We start from the raw sequence: 18,453 nt of genomic DNA on the forward strand, positions 1-18,453 counted from the left end.
AGGCCTCGTGTGCCATTAAAATGTCAAAATGTGGGGCTGTCATGCAGAAATCAGCAATAACATTGTCATGTAAGCAAGCTAGCTAGTTAGCTACCGAAACATCAGCAAACTGATCGTGATTTTTGACGCTTGTTACAGAGAAAAGGACCTAAATACATTGAAACATCAGAGAGTTCTCGTCTCAGTTTGAAGTGTGCCTCTGAAAAACCTCAGTGTGGAGGGCGGTGTAGCCCGAACGCTTCACCCTACACCTCTATCCTAACAGGACCTGGACACCCTTGGGCCGTGGATTGAGTTTTATTGTTTCCTGTTCTATTTTATAAGCTTCATCCTCATGTGTCACATGTTACTCATAGGAAATGACCAAAAACATGCCAACAGACACCAACATGTCACTTTTGAACTGTACTCACAAATTGAGTGAATTAAATTAAATCTCCCTCCACTTAGAAACATAATGTAAACTATATATACATTATAAAATGTACTAATAATACAATTTTTTCCATAACTGAATAAACAAGCTGCTCTCAGAGGAAAATCAGGTCCCCAGAACACTGTTTGAAGCTAGAAAGGTGGCAGGGTCCGCCACATACAAACAAAGTAAAACAGTATGAAATTGAGTTTGTTTGTTTATTCAGTTTATTCAGTCATAACACCAAAGAGAGTTTGTTTATTTAGTTTGTTTAAGCAAGAAAAAGATCAGTCAGTGAAGATCTTCCTCTTCTGATTAAAATGCCCGAGTGCAGCTTTAATGTTCGGTCTTCACTGTGCAGGATGATGTGGTGCGCTTGCATCGTGCGACAACGATGTTCAACAACTCCACGTTCAAACATCAAGAGACTAAACATCCCTAAAACAAAGTCAGCGTCGTTGTGCTGCCAAACTCTGTAAGCAAAAGTTAAAATTCTAGATTTTACAAGGAAGAAAAGACAAAGAATTACAGATACACAAGTTTTAAACTTTAAACTTGTGTATCTGAAGTTTAATTGAGAATTATCTTGGTCGTATGGATACAAGCTGTCGATCCACACAAGTACAAATACATACAAACTCATTCATGAACATTATTCTCAAAAAATGAGTGAATGTCTTCTTAGTCAAACATTTACTACAACGTGAAATGCTGTAAAATCTATTCCTACATCATTTTCATTTCATTTTCATTTTCGTAACAAGGACATTCCCCTCCCCCAACATGTGCACACACACACACACACACACACACACACACACACACATGCACACAGTCCCTTTGGCTGCCATGCACACCATATGGGCTGATCACACAGCTCAGGGTATTAACAGATATTTGCCTGCATGGGAGCAGCGTTGTTCACAGTCGCTCTTCATGTTGACACTTCCATTGCTAATGACCATACCATAAACCCGCAAAGGCTTCAAGAGGGCCAAAGTCCACCTTAAACTGAGATCGTTACGTAACGGGAGTTTGGCCTAATGGTCACCTCACTTGAAGGTTTGGCACTAAAACCAAATCTCTGCTCATGTCGCGTCAGGTCTGCTGGCAGTGAGGGTATCTGTCCATAGTCGAGGCAGACAGAAAGAAAATACTTTCTCCATAAAATATGATCCAGGTTCACCTAAAATCAGTTAATAAATTATACATTTTTGTTTTGTACAGTAACCCTTGATGCCTGGACCCAACAGTTACCAGAATAAATGACGGGTACATCTGCAAAACCACAGATACATTAAAACTTTTACTCTTGTCACACCACGTATGCTCTGGTTAGGTTTAGGCACAAAAACCACCCGGTTAGTGTCAGGAAAACATCATGGTTAGGCTAAAATGACCTGTTTTGGTTGCCGCATACACGGCAGGTGAAGTCCTGAGGTCTCGTTTAAAACACCTGATTTTGTCGCCACAAACACAGCCGAAATAGTCTGACTTCCCATCAAAAATATCTGTTTTTTGTTGCCACAAACATGGCTGGAAGTGTGATGTGGTCTCCTTAAAAACACCCAGTTTTATCACCACAAAGTTGGCCGGATATAGCCTGACTTCTCGTCAAGAAATCTTGTTTTTGTCATTGCAAAAAAAACCAACCACACGCCACAAACACGGCTGGAAGTTTTCCTGAGATCTCCTTAGGTGTCACATTTTCAAATGTCGCCGCCTGGCCCCCAGGAATGCTCTGTATTGGCATCCGTGGCAGCGTCATAAAAATTAGGAAAGCATTTATTGAAAACTAGCAGCTGAGACCGTAGACCATATTCACACGGCGGCCATTTTCCTCTGAAATGAAATGAATGCATCAAGATCTGACAAATCGTTTTGATTTCAGTGCTTCCTGATTGATTGGCAACTGAAAAGATGGAACATAGTGGAAATCTGGAGGGACGTCTGGCCATATATCTGGTAAAAGAACATATTTGAAATAGAGGAAGACATATGTGACAAAAACACTTCAGTTTGATTTTGACTTCATGGGAACTTTCAAAATAAGGGTATTTTCCTATATTTCTCTCTCTCTGTCCCCTCTTCCTCCCTCGTCTCTCCTCGTCCTCTCCTTTTCCTTTCTTTTCTCTGCCGGACTATCAGCCACCCTGGGACTCCTCTCCGTCTCTCCCCTGGCTGTTGGTGCTTGATCTTCGTCCTTCGGGAGATTCAGCGTCTCCTTTTTGTCTCGCTCCCTTGTGAGCATGTTGTCCTTGTCCCTCTCCCTCTGTGTGTGTTTGTCTCCTATCTGTTTGAATGTGAGCTTGATCTTTGCCTCTTGTGTGTTTGTTTAATCGTCCTCTTTCCAGATCTCCATGGTGGAGAGGTCATGTGCTTCTGGTCTTATCTGTTTGGCAGCACCGAGCTTGCTTGATGTCCTCCAGGTTCCATTTTGTTGACATTATATTATCTCTGATTTTGTCATCATACTGTAATTTCACTATGTTGATCTATTATGTAAAGTCGTTATCTGTTGCGTGTCTGTTCGTCCTGTGAAAGTTATCCCTCCTCTGATGCTCCTCTTACGTTCTTCTCCTGTTACAGGGTTTTTTCAGGGAGTTGTTGACTTAGTTTCAGGACATATAAATAACAATTTAAGCGCGACTTGCCTACAATTACCTTAAATTATAGCACTAACTAAGTGTCTCTTGTGTTTTGTACCATTATGTTTCACCCCAAATGCCTGACAAATCATTACAAGTTATATTTCACCTACTGTGGTTTATATCAGCTGTCACACACTGTATTACACTCGAACACATGAATATTAATGCAGAACTATCTAACTCCTAAGGAAATTATTCAGGAGAAAGGTAGTGACACGCCGGGGCTGTCAAATACAGACATTTAAAGGTGCATTATACAGTTTTGGGGCATAAATGTAATCAGAAGCAAAATGTTTTTTATGCCTAAACAATCTAAATAAACAAACTGTGTGCGTTTTCATGATTGAATTAACTGAATAAACAAACTGACCTTAAAGGGCAACACAATTTGTCAAACTTTGTTTATATGTGGCGGACCCTGCCACCTTTCTAGCTTCAAGCAGTGTTCTGGGGACCTTATTTTCCTCTGAGAACAGCTTGTTTATCCAGTTATTGGTAGGTTTTGTATTTTTTACCTCATTAATACTGCAAATATAAAAATTCTGAGTTCAAATTTCTTCTCCAAAACTACATAGTGCCCCTTTAAGACGTTAACTTGAGTGCCGCAGGATCGAGTAGGCGACTAAAACCAGGACTTAAGTTAGCATTTTTGCACTTCCGGTTCCCTCATCTCAAAGTTTTTTAACGGGTTTTCGATTAAATGGCTGAAATAAGTTCTGGGTATATCGTAGTATGAAAATTGACAGTTACAGTATAAATTTGCTCATCCACAGTATTAAATTCTACCATATTAGTCTTATTAAAATATAAGTATTTTAAGTTTATGTCAAGTTTCATGTCTGACAGGAGATAATATTCCAACAGCACCATATATTTTCTCCATGAGATTTATTAACAACACATGAGACTGACGGGTCATCAGTCTCAATCCATGTCATCTAATTACCAGTATGATATTATCCAGGTTATTGGCCATCATCGGACATTTTGGTGCATTTCATCAATACCTCCATACCGCACATAAGCAGTGGCTGAGGGCTACAGCTCTACCTCTGGAGTACAATAAACAGTTAGAAAGCAATCAGGCTTTAATCATTATGGTTTTCTCTGCAGCCATTAGACCTCACCGGGAGGAGAAGTGGTGATTATATACCGTACAGCAGAGAACAATGCAGTGTTAGCTGGTCAGCATAAATTATCATTAAGTGGAGCTGCCGATATCAGATTGCACTTAACTCTTGACTCATTCAGAGCAAAATGATGTTACTTTTTGTTATGTTTTGATCATTTACTACATTATTAGTGGATGTTTTAGACAGTCTTTACCTCGGTAACTGATCACTGAGCAAACTCCAGTCGTGAGATGCACCTTAAAGTTCATGAAAAAGCTTTTAGGTGGCCTTGGATTTAAGATTATTTTCATTGTAAAAAATGAACTTTGGCTTATTGTATTGAACCACCGTCTCATTATATGTTGCAACTGCTAATTTAAGCCTGTTATCTTGTTTCTTTTCTCATGACTTGTGCATTTATTAGACTGCAACCTTGTTACACTCATAAAGTGAACAAACAAAACAGGTTTACAGGGAAGTACTTTTAATGTTATCAACATCTGGACTTTACCCGGCGAGCTATTGGTAAATTATGAAGATGTAACAATTTGTCAGGGACGACAATTAAGAAAAAAAGGAGGAGAACAGTTTTATTTATTGAACGTACAGAGTGAGAAAACTCCTTTCCACTCAGTGAAGACAGAGTTAAGTTAAGGGTAAAAATACAATGTCAGTCATAATGAACTAAAATCATTCAAATCAAAGACTTATTATTTATTTATTTATTAAAAAATATGTAAATAAAGGTGGAGCTGGATGTATTTTTACTTAGTGGCACTGATGTCTGATGACATTTTATTTTACTTTGAAACACACACACACACACACACACACACACATACACACACACACACACACCATAGACTTCCATTGTAAAAAATAAAATAAAAATAAAGCAATTTATTACAAAATTATTATTATTATTATTATTATTATTCTTATTATTATTATTATTGTTAAACTGAATCCTACATATTTAAAACCAAAAGACCAACAATATCACACAGACACACAGACACTTCTGGCAATTACATTCAATCCATCTTACGAAGGGTTTGTATCTATTTCAAAATAAAAGTACTCACTGAAAATATTATAAAATACCTTTTCTATCACAACAGAGTTTTTTTTGGACCAACTCTGGATCAGATTATTATTATTCACCTACAGCCAAACAATCAATGACTCAAATGTACTTGTATGTCTTCCTCTTGGCCCATGACATCATCATCATCATCATCATCATCATATCATAGATGTTGTTTTATTCTGACATGAGCCTCTCAGACAGAACGGTAGGATTTGGGTCAGTATTTTGGATGAGAAATGTCTGTGCTTACGATCCACTGACACTTATATCCTCCCAGTTTTCTTCAGGATACCAAAGACACCACCACCTGGAAAAAGATTTTTAAAAAAAAGTATTATATATACGACACGTTATCGGGAATTAGCTACCATCTATATATCTACAGCTTCAATCCAAAAAATGGATGAATTTAAGACATGACTTACTGTCTAAAAATATGATTTATTATCTCATAATGTGACTTTATAAGAACCATAAGTCTGACTATTTTATCGTTGGCATTTTTAACTTTTCTTTAATTGTTCTTCTCTTGAAGAAGAATGACTTTCCTACAAACTATCCCTGTTACTGTTACTGTGCATGTCTTGATAGACTGATATCAAACCTCCAGTCACATCCCAGTTAATGGAAAACAGGATGATGGGTTATTGAGGAAGCAAGTTACGTGCAGGGTGTGCTTGTATCGTACTCACCAACAGCAGCCACCCCGGCAATAGAGCCAATGGCAATACCGGCGATAGCGCCATCTGAGAGCCCTGGATTGCCAGCAGCCACAGTGGGGTCGACTGGGGGGATTTGCGTGGGCTCAGTGGTGTTCCCTGAGGGAGGGGCATCTGTCTGGGTGGTGTTCCCTGAGGGAGGGGCATCTGTCTGGGTGGTGTTCCCTGAGGGAGGGGCTTCTGTCTGGGTGGTGTTCCCTGAGGGAGGGGTGGCTTCTGTCTGGGTGGTATTCCCTGAGGGAGTGGTGCCATTGACTATTTCAGGTGTAACCGGTGCGGGCGTTGTTGAATTTGTGTTGGTACTGTTGCCCTCTTGTGCTACACACAGGGCAACTGTGTGGGTAAAAGCAAAAACAAAAAAACATGATTGAAAAAATGTTCTTATGATAACACATTAGAAATGTAAACTTTCACAATATTTATAGAGTTTATCTCACCACTGATTTTTAGTGCTACTTCAAAAATCTATAAAATAAAATGCCTAAATGTTTGCAATGATTTCAGCAAAGATTGAGAGTATTTATTGAGAATTTTAATGATCAACCTAAACTTTGATCCAAGCTCAGTTAAAAAAGCTGTGGCGGTGACAAGGACGAGCCCTCTGAACAAACACCATCAACATTTATGACTCTGAAACTATGACGTCCATCTAACAGCCCTCATCTCCTGTCACCAAACATTAGAAAGATGTTCTGGACTGCACCTGTTCTGTCTTCATTTTTACTATAAAAAAAAGTAAGCTAATGCATTAGTAAAATGTGCTGTGTGTCCTATTTTTTCACGACATTCCTCCGATTATTTATTAAGCTATGTGCCAACACAGTGAGATCAATTCCTTTCCTGTCAAATGATTAATAATCAGGCCATCAACTGAACCTTGAGCTAATGGTTAAGCTCAGAGTACAAAGTTCAACGTGTCTTTATGATCTTTTGTAGAGAAACTGGTTCAATGCTAGAGTCAAACAAAGGGAAGTATTTCAGTATCCAGGAACAAGTTAGCTTGTAAACAATCTGTGCAAGTGATCATTGATTTGATACTGTTGACAGCGTGACGAAGGAAACCGTGTATCTCTTGGACAGTTAAAACTTTATCCAAAGGGGGCGATCTTTTCTAAATGCCTGTTTTTTATATGATAGGTCTGTAAGATCAGCTCGACGCCTCCCTGATGTCTTTCTCTGATGAAGCTGCTGAGCCTGTCTTAGCTGGTCAGAGTCGAGTTAAGCAACAATACAGAACATTGAAACTTATTTTATAAACATAGCTGTGGTTAAGGTTTTTTATCACTCCACATATTAATTTAATACAATTTCATACTCAGATAGAAAGTTCTTTGTCCTGAATGGATGAAGGCAAAGGTGCACATGTCCAATTGTCCTAGACCAAACCTCCACACATTTATTCTCCCATTTCCACCTCACAGTTTATTGCACATATTTTATGACATTTGAGGACAACCTTACTGGAAATGACTAAAGAAGTAACTACGACCTTCGGCTGATATTTAGGGATTGTCTTACAACTTTCTAATGAAGTGGGTTACTCGTTTTAAGAAATGTTTAATTATTTAATTATTAACCTTGTAGCAGTAAGAACAGCTTTTGGGTTGACAGGTTTGGAAAAATCTCTTAGACTGGCCAGTCTGTTTGCCAACTTACAACTGAATTATTACAAAATGAGATCAATGTAGGCAGACTTGTAACTGATAAAAAGCTATAGTTAGTTGCAGCTAATACGCTCTTTAAAGGGAACCTTAATAAACGGTGTTCTAGTGTCTACAGTGTGGATATTCATATTTACCTGCAGCCAGAAAGGTAAGAACCAGTAGATTCAGATTCTGTTTCATTGTGCTGGAGTGAAGTTTCAGGGTCTTGGTGTCTTGAAAGATGCTCTTTGCTTGGGAAGCTTCGTGGCTGGAAAACACCAAAAGCACAAACATACAGACTGAATTAATTTCCGGGCCGAGCACACAAGTGATATGTTCTGGTCACTATCTGCTTCCCTGGGTCAGAAACAGGAAATGTATTCTCAGCCTGAAAACCCCATTAATTATACCAACTACTGCATTGTCACGTCCAAATAAAACAAACGGGTGAAACTGACCTAAACTCACTTTGCCAACCTTTTTATCTGCTGATTAGAGTTCACAATCCCTTTTACGGCTGACCCAAATCTGTCTTTTACCAGAAACACACAGCAGCCTTCATGAGGATAGAGGAGTTTTTAAACAAGAGAGATGATGTGGGGAAATAATATGTTTGGCAAAATTAATCTTATTCTGAAAAAAATGATAGTCCTGGCAAATAAAAGAAACCAGACACATAAATAAATAACACAAGAGTAAATATACTTTGATGATGATGATTTCACATAAAAGATTTTCAACCCAACATGATGAATCACGATGTTACACAGATGTTTGTAAGATAGATGTACCCACACAGAGTTTTGATCTTCTCTAACAGATCTACGACTTCATGAGTAAAGCTGAGTTTCTCACCTGAGAGGTTGACCTGTGATGACTTTCTTCTTTTCCCGTCAGACTAGATGATTTTCTCAGACACCAGCTTTTATTCCCCCTTGTCATCACCACCCCATCGTCTCTAACCCTCCCATTTTTTATGGTGTGTGTGTTGCTGTTGTAATACATCACCACTAACAACCAGGTAGCATGTATTGATTTAATAGGTTTATTAATGCTTACCTCAGGGCTATTTTAGGTTTTTATATCATTTTCCTACAACGTGTACAAACGAGTGGAGGGTGGACATGGCACTTCTTCAACTTCTTTAACTTCGATGGCAGGAAGAAAAACAATCAATGCGTGATGAAAAGTCTTTGGTCACATGCCCAAAACGGCCAGAGTTTTTATGTTTACCTGACAAATACCTGTTGTGGCCGTATGATTTATAACTGTTTGTCTCTGACACAGAAGCAGAAGTATGTTGATGAAGGTTCATGGTCATGAACAGGTCATGGTAATTCAAAGTGCTATATCTTCACCTGCTGTTTCCGATCGACAAGTTTCTTTTAACAGTGACTACAATCTTTTTCAAACTTTAGCCAGATAGTTTTTGCGCCTTCACTGAACCAAACATTTACCATAATGGAAACAGTCCGACTATTCATTTCATTTCAACGGCCAAAAAATGTCCTGATGATTAGGGTGCCATATCAGCAGACGTGGCAAAAGTACACACATTCTCTCCTCAAGCAGAAGTACAGTTACTTGTGTAGAAAAACTCTGATAAAAGTACTGATTCAACTTCTTTACTCAAGTAAAAGTAATAGAGTACAGGCTCTGAAATGTACTCAAAGTACAAAAAAAAAAAAACTTTCCCTCTGAAGGACATTTCTACCAGCCATTTCTGTGGAAAGTGAAATAAAACTCCCGTCATATTAATATAATTCAAAGACTATTAAACTTAGAGGTAGAATTGTTAGGGTTTGTTCCAGCTGTTCCTAAACGCACCACAAAGATACAGTAGCTGATTATTGAGTGTCATTCCCGGGACGTCAAATAGCCACATTTCGGGTTGGTAAAGCGTCCCGAGCAGCAACTAAATAATAAAATCCAGTCTTTTACGTCGTTTTGTCTCACTACCTTCTACCTCTCAATATCAGATAACGTTCATATGGGCCATTTTGGAAGGAAATGACAAATTATCGATTTAATTGTTTAGTTTGCAAGACTTGCAAAAATAGCAGAAATCCGTCCCCCATCAAGTTGCCCTTAAAAAGCTACAGCATCATTAAATTGTTTGGACTACATCTGTGCCAGGATTGTACAGAATTGCTAGAAAACTTGTACAGCAACGTATCACGTACCAGGCCTTCGGTTATAGAAACACTTACAGAGTAAATTGCTCTCTTCTTGCAGTTGATTCCTTTGGCTTGTCCTTGAGTCAGAGGCACTAGAGCCGGCTAGCACAAGTACCTGGAGCAGTAAAGATCGATCCAACGTCCTTCAGTTTGGTCTGTTTGGTGAGCAGCAGTGCAGCAGACTGTGGCTGAAAACACACCGTCACCATAGCACAAGTGATTTACATGGAAACAGTGTGGAAGAGTCATAGCTGCCAATATTTCCCAGGGACCAACATAACAAACCCCGGATGGTCAGTTTAAAAGACACTGCTGACGTGAATGTGTAAACTAATTTGTAAAACTTAGCCCATTAATTGTTTGTGTACATGTAATCAGCTCTGAGGACGCATTTCCATACCGGTATATGTGGTGGAGCCCACAGAGGTTGTGCATGATGTGGCCACATGATATGGACACCAGACAGAAAGAGAAGAGACGTACAGTGTTTTGCCATATGTGCTGAGTGAGCAGGTTACAATACAATACAATATTGGGCCATTTAGTAAGGATGTGCCAATTTTTGGGCCTAACATTGGTATTAGCCAAAGTGGGGGTGGTTGACTGACACAGGTCTATCAGCAAATAAGGTGACATTCACCAGCGTAGGTACATAAGCTGTTTATTTTACTGCCTTTCTTATCGCTTTACATTTACTTTTTGTTTACATTAATTTATGTTATGCAAAGTGAATGTTTTTGTTGGGCTAGGTATTAAAAACTCTCCTCGTTGAGTTGTGCAGCAGGATAAAAGGGATTTTGAAGGAGTTGTTTTTCCAAAAATGACTTTTTCATGGGAAAGAAGATTATATTAAAGGTTGTTTTATAAATCATTGGCTCGATGGACATTCACAGATAAGTGTACTGACGGGCAAAATGGTGGTCAAACAGTTCAGCTAGTCTATAATAAAGGGTTTCTTTGTTTATTTGACCAAAAAGAGAGAATAAATAACAACAAAAACAAAAATTGTGAAATATTGGTGTCAGTATTGGTTTTCCACCAAATTCTTATTTTTAACATCGGTGCATTCAGCTATTTGAGCTAGGTGAGAAGACTGATACACTCCCATGTCTGCACTCAAAATATAAACCTACCGCAAGCAGTTGGTTAGCTTAGCTTAGCTTAGCTCGAAGACGATAAACAGAAGGAAACAGTCAGTCTCGGCTCCGTCCAAAGGTAACAAAATCTGACTCAAGCTAACTAAGTAACGTGGTATATGCCATTTGTTTAATTCAAACAAAAACTTTGGTTGGTTGTAGCATAAGACTGTACAAAGCTTCTCTGAGGTGGCAATGCTGAGAGCAGGAGGATTTTGTCAGGAAGGTAATGCTTTAGATTAAAATCCATTCAAACATCCAACATGTCGTTAGAAAATCTAAAACATGAAGTACGCAAAAAGGGAACAAATCCAACATACTTTAAACAGGGTTAGGTTGTCATGAAACAGTTGGACCACTACCACCAAACCATTAAGTGCAGCATAGAATAGACTTTTTATTTTGTTTCTGTATTGTTTTTCTATTTTCAGGAAATGATCCAGTAAAATAGCTTTACAGTTGTGTAACCGTTTAAGATAAAAGCTCCAAACACTTTTTAAAAAATCATTTTAACATATGAATGGGGTGGTTCTGGGTGGATACTTTTTACGTGAATGAATCATGTCCATTTTTTTTTTACAATCGTCTTTATAAACCCTAACACAGTCAGATAAGGAATACGAGATCTGTGTGTCACCAGAATATAAATGATAATCTGGGTGCACTTGTAATGTTGCCAAGCAGAAGCATGTGTGGATAAAAAAAACAAATGTCCGAGGGTTGACTTTTGTGGGACGCCTGGACAAAAAAAAAATGTTTTAGCAGATGCACCAACAAACACGGATTCTCCTGATTTTCATATAACATAGATGTAGGTCATAAAGTCTGATCAGTTGTGTTGAAGGCAGCAATGACAACAAGAAACAGACTATGTCCAGTGGCGAGGCCTCTTCCAGTAAACAGCATACAAGTCATACTAACATCAGAGTGGATTTTGGGAATTCAAAGCACTGGACTTGGACATTGAACACTGCAGTGGTGGAAAGTAACTAAGTGCATTTACTTTTTTTTTTAACTTATTTACTTGAAGAACTATAGCTGAGTATATTTTTGAGGTACTTATATGAGTTTTCAGAGGCATCTCAGAGGCAATTATTGCACTTTTTACTCTCTTGACTCACTTTAACGACCCTCGACTGGGCGTAGCAGTTATTTTCAAAGAGCAAGGTAAGAAGTCAGTCAGTCAAAGTTTGAAGGAAGTGAGATTACAAAACCCACTCCTTATTTTATGCTAGAGGCTAGCAGCCCAATGCTACATTAGCCAGTCCAACAACTTTATAGCAGTGCGATGCTAAACAGACAGAGCACTTTTTTAAACACACAGCAGGCCTGTAATTTTTACTGCTACAGGTCTTTCAATAAAAAACTAAATACATCAAATGCTGATGATATTTCATGTTCACGACTCAGACAGAAACGTTCAAAGATGTATGAAAGTTTTATTCATGTAAGGTTTAGTCACGTTCGCCGACTTCCCTCCTGACTCTCTGACTCTGTATCATTGGATGTTTTCCTGGAAGTTATAGCCATAGGTGACCAAATGAAACCAAAATTAAATAAGAGATATATCTGGCTTGGAATATTGTTTATACATTTGGGATAATGTAGTAAGTTAGTAAGTGGTAAGTAAGTAAGTGGTTAGTAAGGGGTAAGTTAGTAACTCAACAAAATACATCACAAAGATCTAGTGGTTTTTATTTTTCAATGGGGAAATATGACCTATTTTATCTTTAAGTGAACACGTCTTGCGCCACTGGTGTCCCAAATCACTTGAGCTTGGGTAAAGTAAAGGCTTTGGTTTTGTTTCAGTGTAAATAAAGATTTTATTGGTTGTGTTTTAAGTCACTTGCTCAACGACTTCTTTAATCTTTAACTAAAACACTATCTTTGCCTTACCTTAACCAAAGGCTTTGATCGTCTGATGAATAAAAAACGTCACATGAAGCGTGTCGATGAATGTCTCACAGACACTTTCAGTATGAACATTTAGCATCTTGGCAGACTCCTCATTTAATTAATTATAACTTTACTTTAAAAAAGTCAGTCAAGTGGGTCAAGTGTCCTGCCTACTGTAACGGTCAAACAGGAAACATACTGACATAGTTTTGTTTTGTTTTGAGACTTTAACGCAACTTAAAAACCTATAAAAGTCTGGACAATGTGATGTGACAAGGTGTGTGTAACAGAATCAAACTGACCAGGTTATTATAAAGAAACTGGAGGAGCACTGGTTTACATCAAATAATGCAAAATTCCTTTTTTTTTTATTCCATGTTCCTTTGCTTTTTTAGATTTATGGCTGCTTGTGATCAAACTACACATAATATAAATGATTGTGTGTCAATCAGTGTAGTGGCGGCTGAAGTGCTTAACGCAGGAACACTTACATCTTTCTTTCAATCAGAGAATAAGAGTGAAACTCATCTCGAGCAGCAGCACTTCTCCTTACATTTTCTAAGAATATGAAACTCAGCCCCACTCTGATGTAGCTCACATCAGTGGCAATAAGGAAGCGATGGATATTCAGGTAGCAATTACCATTGACGTGGATAATGTCAGCTTATCAGAAGTCACTGATGCACTTATCTTACAGATACTGTTATCAGTGAGTCAGGATGGAAAATTCCAGCACTTCAAACCTTCTGAGACATTAACACAGGTTGTCTGAAGACCCGCCGCTACTGACCAAGTAAATGTGTTACAGTTATAGTTTATTATTGCACAGTTTGGTCTTATTTGACTTTACAATCCCCTTTTCATTGCGAGTAAATGTACTTTGTATGAGACGAAGGTACAACGCTAGATTTTTGGACTATTGTTCAGACAATAGGATAAATGTGAAGATGAGTTTTAGGAATGGATCAACAATTTCTCACGATTTGATGTCAATAATTAACAACAATTAATCGATTAGTCGAGGAATTGTCAGATTAATTGGTAATAAGATAAAGTAACGATTAGATGCAGCATATAAAAGAAGACTCAGTAAGTGGATAACAGTTATGGGATGTGACTTAATAAAACTTATACTAAAGTATTGTATTTTACTGTACTATTTTGAAGTACTTGGACTTGGAGCATTTGCATTTTCTGCTACTTTACACTTCCCCTCCCCCATGTTTTGCAGGCAAATATTTTACTTTTTACTTTTATAACAATTTTTGAACTGACAAACATTTTAAAATGACTGATTCTCAATCTTAATAATATTTTTTAAGGAAAAGAGATCTTTCATTCTGCAAAAATATTGGATCTGATTATCGGTCAAACATGTGAATGTACTTTTATTTGTACTCTTGATACTTAACAATTTGTAAGAAAGTCGATTTTTGAGGCTTATTCCCATCTCACCAAATACTGACACTTTGGAATTGTAGGACGGGTCGGCCGCCGTCTCAAAGCGTCAGTATTTGACAAGTTTTACAAATTGGACCTTTAAGTACATTCATTACCAGAAAATTACCTTTAATACTGAAGTACATGTGTAACGGGATACTAACTCTAACCCTTAAAGACTTTTACTCAAGTACTATTCATATGGGTGATGCTCACTTTTACAAAATTAATATAATATCTTTACTTGTACTTAAGTACGACTTTTAAGCACTTCTTAATACACTGGTGTCTGCAGGGTGTAAGTTGGTGCTAACATGTAAAATGTAAAAACTTCCCCCACCCACAAACAGATCTATGAAAATCATTCTGAAAATGTCAATTCATATCACTTTGATCTTTATTGTGTACATGGGACACCCGCTCTACCGACTGAGCTAATAGGCGCCCTGATTTTTGCATATTTCTAAATAAGTTTGAATTCAATCAAATTACTACGCACTGCCTTCCTGGAGGAGGCAAGTACTATTCCAAGTAAGAAGTACCAGTTGTTTTCTGGAATACTACGCAAAATATAATAAAGCAGTTGTGTGCATTGTAAATACTTGTGTGTGCAGCCACGTGTAGAGATCCAAGCCAAGAAACAGTTGAGTTCTCATGGAGAGGCCTTTCACAACACCTGTGAACATAATGACTGCAATAGGTGTGATAGCCCAGGTGTGACTGGTTGTTAAGCTGCCTGGGGAGAGAGCTCAGTACAGCACTGTAGGTGGGTGATAAGTGATGTCTTAGGCCACCTCCTCTGTTCAAAGACAGCTGTTGGGTTCCTTTACTCCTCCTTCAAACCATCTGTCTTCTCTGGCCAAGATGTTTACATTGTTGTCTTCAAAGATGATTTTTCTCCTTCAGATGTAAGTGGACAGCAGAGTCTTGACCTGAGGAGTTGGCCCTCCTGTGTTGTGCCAATCGTTAGTGGAGAGGATGTTTTGTCTCCCCAATGTACACATCTGTGCAGTCCTGGCTGCATTGAACCGCATGCTGTTCACTTCACAGAAAGATTGTTGTTTTCTTGTCAGCAGGACAAGCATGAACTCTAATACTGAGGCTAAGAGATTCATTGAGACTGAGACGGACCAGGTGCGAGGACTGAGCTACTCAAAGACTGAGGACTAATCAAAGGTTAAGGCAAAGAAATAAGTTATAAGTCAAAGAGGGTTTATTTTCCAAACTCACACAGTCACCTTTGTTGATCATCCTATAGTTGTCCTCATATTATCTCATATAGAGATATAGAGATGTAATGTAAATATATTTAAGAATAAAATGTCAGATATAATGTAGTATATTTTGGTGAATATTATGATATATTATGGGATATGAGATATACTGAAAGGTAGTAACATAAAACAACTTCATGCAGTACAATATATTGAAGTATAAAGTGTAGTATAATATACTGTATAAAGTTGTCATTATTGACAATTTTTCTGAGGAGGAAAGTCTCAAATATCTTTATAACTGCCGTTCCATATACAGTGTCAGTTTGACCTATGTGATATATCATTTTATATGAGTAATAGGTCTAATATACACTACAGTATGTATCATCAATTTGCATGTAAAATGTCACAATGACAAGACAAACAAACAAAATCTGTGACTTGAATCACACATAGTTTAAATCCAACATTCAGAGCAGTGTCATGTATATTAGTGTTACCCAGATGTCCTGTCACAGTAACAATAGGCTACACTCAGTGAATCTTGATGCCAGACACTCTTTAAGAAGTCGGCATCAGACACTACCTAACAAAGCCAGTGAGCCCGGATCAATTGTCTTTAAAGGGAGCGTTTACCTGACAGCTGATAGCACCATCTGATGGCTGATGTTTAGCATGGATGAACCACAGATACAGAGGTGAGGATGCGACTGGCACACTCTTCAGCTGTATGGCACAATTTAGCTCACTGTTTGGACACTAACAAGCACTTATAAAGCCGGCTAAAGCGAGAGTGGATATTGGACATGACTCCAAATAACCGATATGTATGTCTGTGTCTGCTCAATGTGGAAACAGGCAGCAGCATGCTGACATTTATGAGATATGTAAGAACTTTAGAAGCTGATAATGTGTCAGTATTTTGTTTACAGTATGTTCTGCTCCCACCAAGTGGCCAAAAACAAATGAATGCAGATTTAAGTGAAGTTTTGGATGCAGGACTTTAACTTGTAACCTTGTTTGGATATCATGGTATTGCTCCTTTTACTCAGTGATGAATGTCGCATTTAAGTACATTTACTCAAGTACTGTACCGAAGTACAATTTGAGATACTTGTACATTTATTTGACAGCTCTAGTTAGTTGTTTTACAGATTCAACTTTTACATCACAATAGATATGAAACTAATATTTCCCTATTTTATTGTTGTGGCCCCTCACAACAACAACAAAAACAGCTGGGGCCCTGTGTCAAGTGTCAGATGTCTTTCAGTTTGCTGTCATTTGAACCAAAGAGGTGTTTTCTAAAAACTATTAGTTCTCCCACCCTATATGGTTTCAATTAAATAATTGTTCAAGGCTCAAGGAGGTATAAGTATCCACTCTTTCATTAAAAAACTGCAAAAATTAGAGAAAGGTTCAAAGAATACAATATATGTTTGTCTATTTTCTACTTTCTACTTCTTTCACTATTAGACAGTGGTGGATGAAGTATTCAGATCTTTTACTCAAGGAAAAGTATTATCAGAAAAATGTACTTAAAGTATAAGTCTAAGTAAAAGGAGTCCCCTGTGAGATATTACTTACTACTCTCGCATTTTATTAATTTGTATTGGACTGCAACTTATCATTAATTTAATTGCCGATTCATATGCACATTATTTTGAAAGTGACAACGTTACCACAATTTTTGTTTTGTTCTACCAACCGTACAAATCCATACACTAAGAACAGGCTGGAAAAATAATGTTTTGTATGAAAACATTTTTAAACAGTCAGCTTATCGTTTCAACTGCATTTGGGTCGTTTAATTTGTAACAACACGTCGTGTTTTTAGAAGAAATTCATACGAAAAAATCTCGATTAGAAAAATAACAGACAAATAATAGTGCTGAAGTAAAGAGCAGCTACAATATGTCCCTCTAAATGTAGCGACAGTCACAAATGACGTCGTCTAACACAGATTGTTGTCCATCTGTCAGCCAGCGAGCTGAGTAAAGTTTGACCTTCAAAATAAAAGCGTAACCCTGCCTGTGAACCCTATCACCGGAAGTGCCCGCTTCATTCCGGCGCCGGGTCACGGCTCTTATTCTGACAGTCACCGCAGAAACTTTGGTGTGTTTCCTTGCTTTTAGCTCGACAGTGGTGCTGCTGCTGCTGCTGCTGACTCTCAGCAGTGTGTATGTGTGTGTGTGCGGATGGTGGACCGTTCCCGGTGAAAAACACCGACCCCCGGCCTCACTAGAAATGCCTCACCGCCGCGTGTAAACGGGCGAAACTCGCGGAGGGGAGAGCGTCAGGTCTCGGGGCAGGTTTAGAGGAAAATACAGGCAGGATGTTGCAAGTTTTAGCTTGTGGCGCCGTAGTTTTCCCCGGTCTCTTCTTCGCCTTCAGGAGGATCCTGCCGTGTGTGTTCAAACACTGGAGCGATGCCGACGTGGTGCTGGTCAGCGAGAGGTAAACTATCTAAATGCATCACTTTACACAACACAACCTGACGAAATGCCGCCTAGCATTTAGCATCTTTATAGCATTCCATCCTGCTATGTGACTTTAAGCTAGTTGTCGCTCACTCAGTTAGCTTAATGTGCTGTTATTTAGATTTTTTTTTAGCGCACTACGAGGACTGTTAGCTACTTACATCACATTACCAATATATTTATTGTCTTTTATCTTATATTTAACCATTTATATTGTGTTTTTGTTATTAATGAATGGGCACAGTACCCCCTCGAAGAATCTTTACAGGGATGATTGGCAAATATCACTGCAAAACTATGAGTCCTTACAGGAAAATAAATGCTATATTGATGCCATAGTAGACTGAATAATACCAAAGCTTACATTGTTTCTGTGTGTGTATCAAATTGGTCTGTGTCTGAAAGACATCATGTGTGTGTGATGGGCTTAAATGTTCTGCTAGCATGCATGTTTTCATAATCATTACATTTTTTTTG

General features: G+C 38.2%; 2 protein-coding genes across 2 annotated transcripts in view; one reads left to right on the plus strand and one right to left on the minus strand.

Annotated features, from left to right (window-relative positions):
- Positions 1–4,750: 4,750 nt before the first annotated feature.
- On the minus strand, positions 4,751–18,408 carry LOC311269488 (uncharacterized protein). Its single transcript, XM_084373650.1, has 5 exons — positions 18,341–18,408; positions 9,841–9,995; positions 7,786–7,898; positions 5,961–6,320; positions 4,751–5,575 (listed from the first exon to the last, which is right to left on the minus strand). The coding sequence occupies exons 3-5, from the start codon at positions 7,829–7,831 to the stop codon at positions 5,532–5,534; spliced, it is 450 nt and encodes a 149-aa protein (XP_084229776.1). The 5' UTR covers positions 7,832–7,898; positions 9,841–9,995; positions 18,341–18,408; the 3' UTR covers positions 4,751–5,531.
- Positions 17,559–18,453, plus strand: part of LOC311269486 (TLC domain-containing protein 3A-like) — a 36,233-nt gene continuing 35,338 nt past the window's right edge. The window contains exon 1 of the mRNA XM_084373647.1: positions 17,559–17,953. Coding sequence (XP_084229773.1) covers positions 17,832–17,953 — 122 coding nt within the window. The 5' untranslated portion in view covers positions 17,559–17,831. The remainder of the gene's footprint in view (positions 17,954–18,453) is intronic.

Source organism: Pagrus pagrus (genome assembly GCF_965226575.1).
Source record: "Pagrus pagrus genome assembly, chromosome: 14".
NCBI classification, from domain to species: Eukaryota; Metazoa; Chordata; class Actinopteri; order Spariformes; family Sparidae; genus Pagrus; species Pagrus pagrus.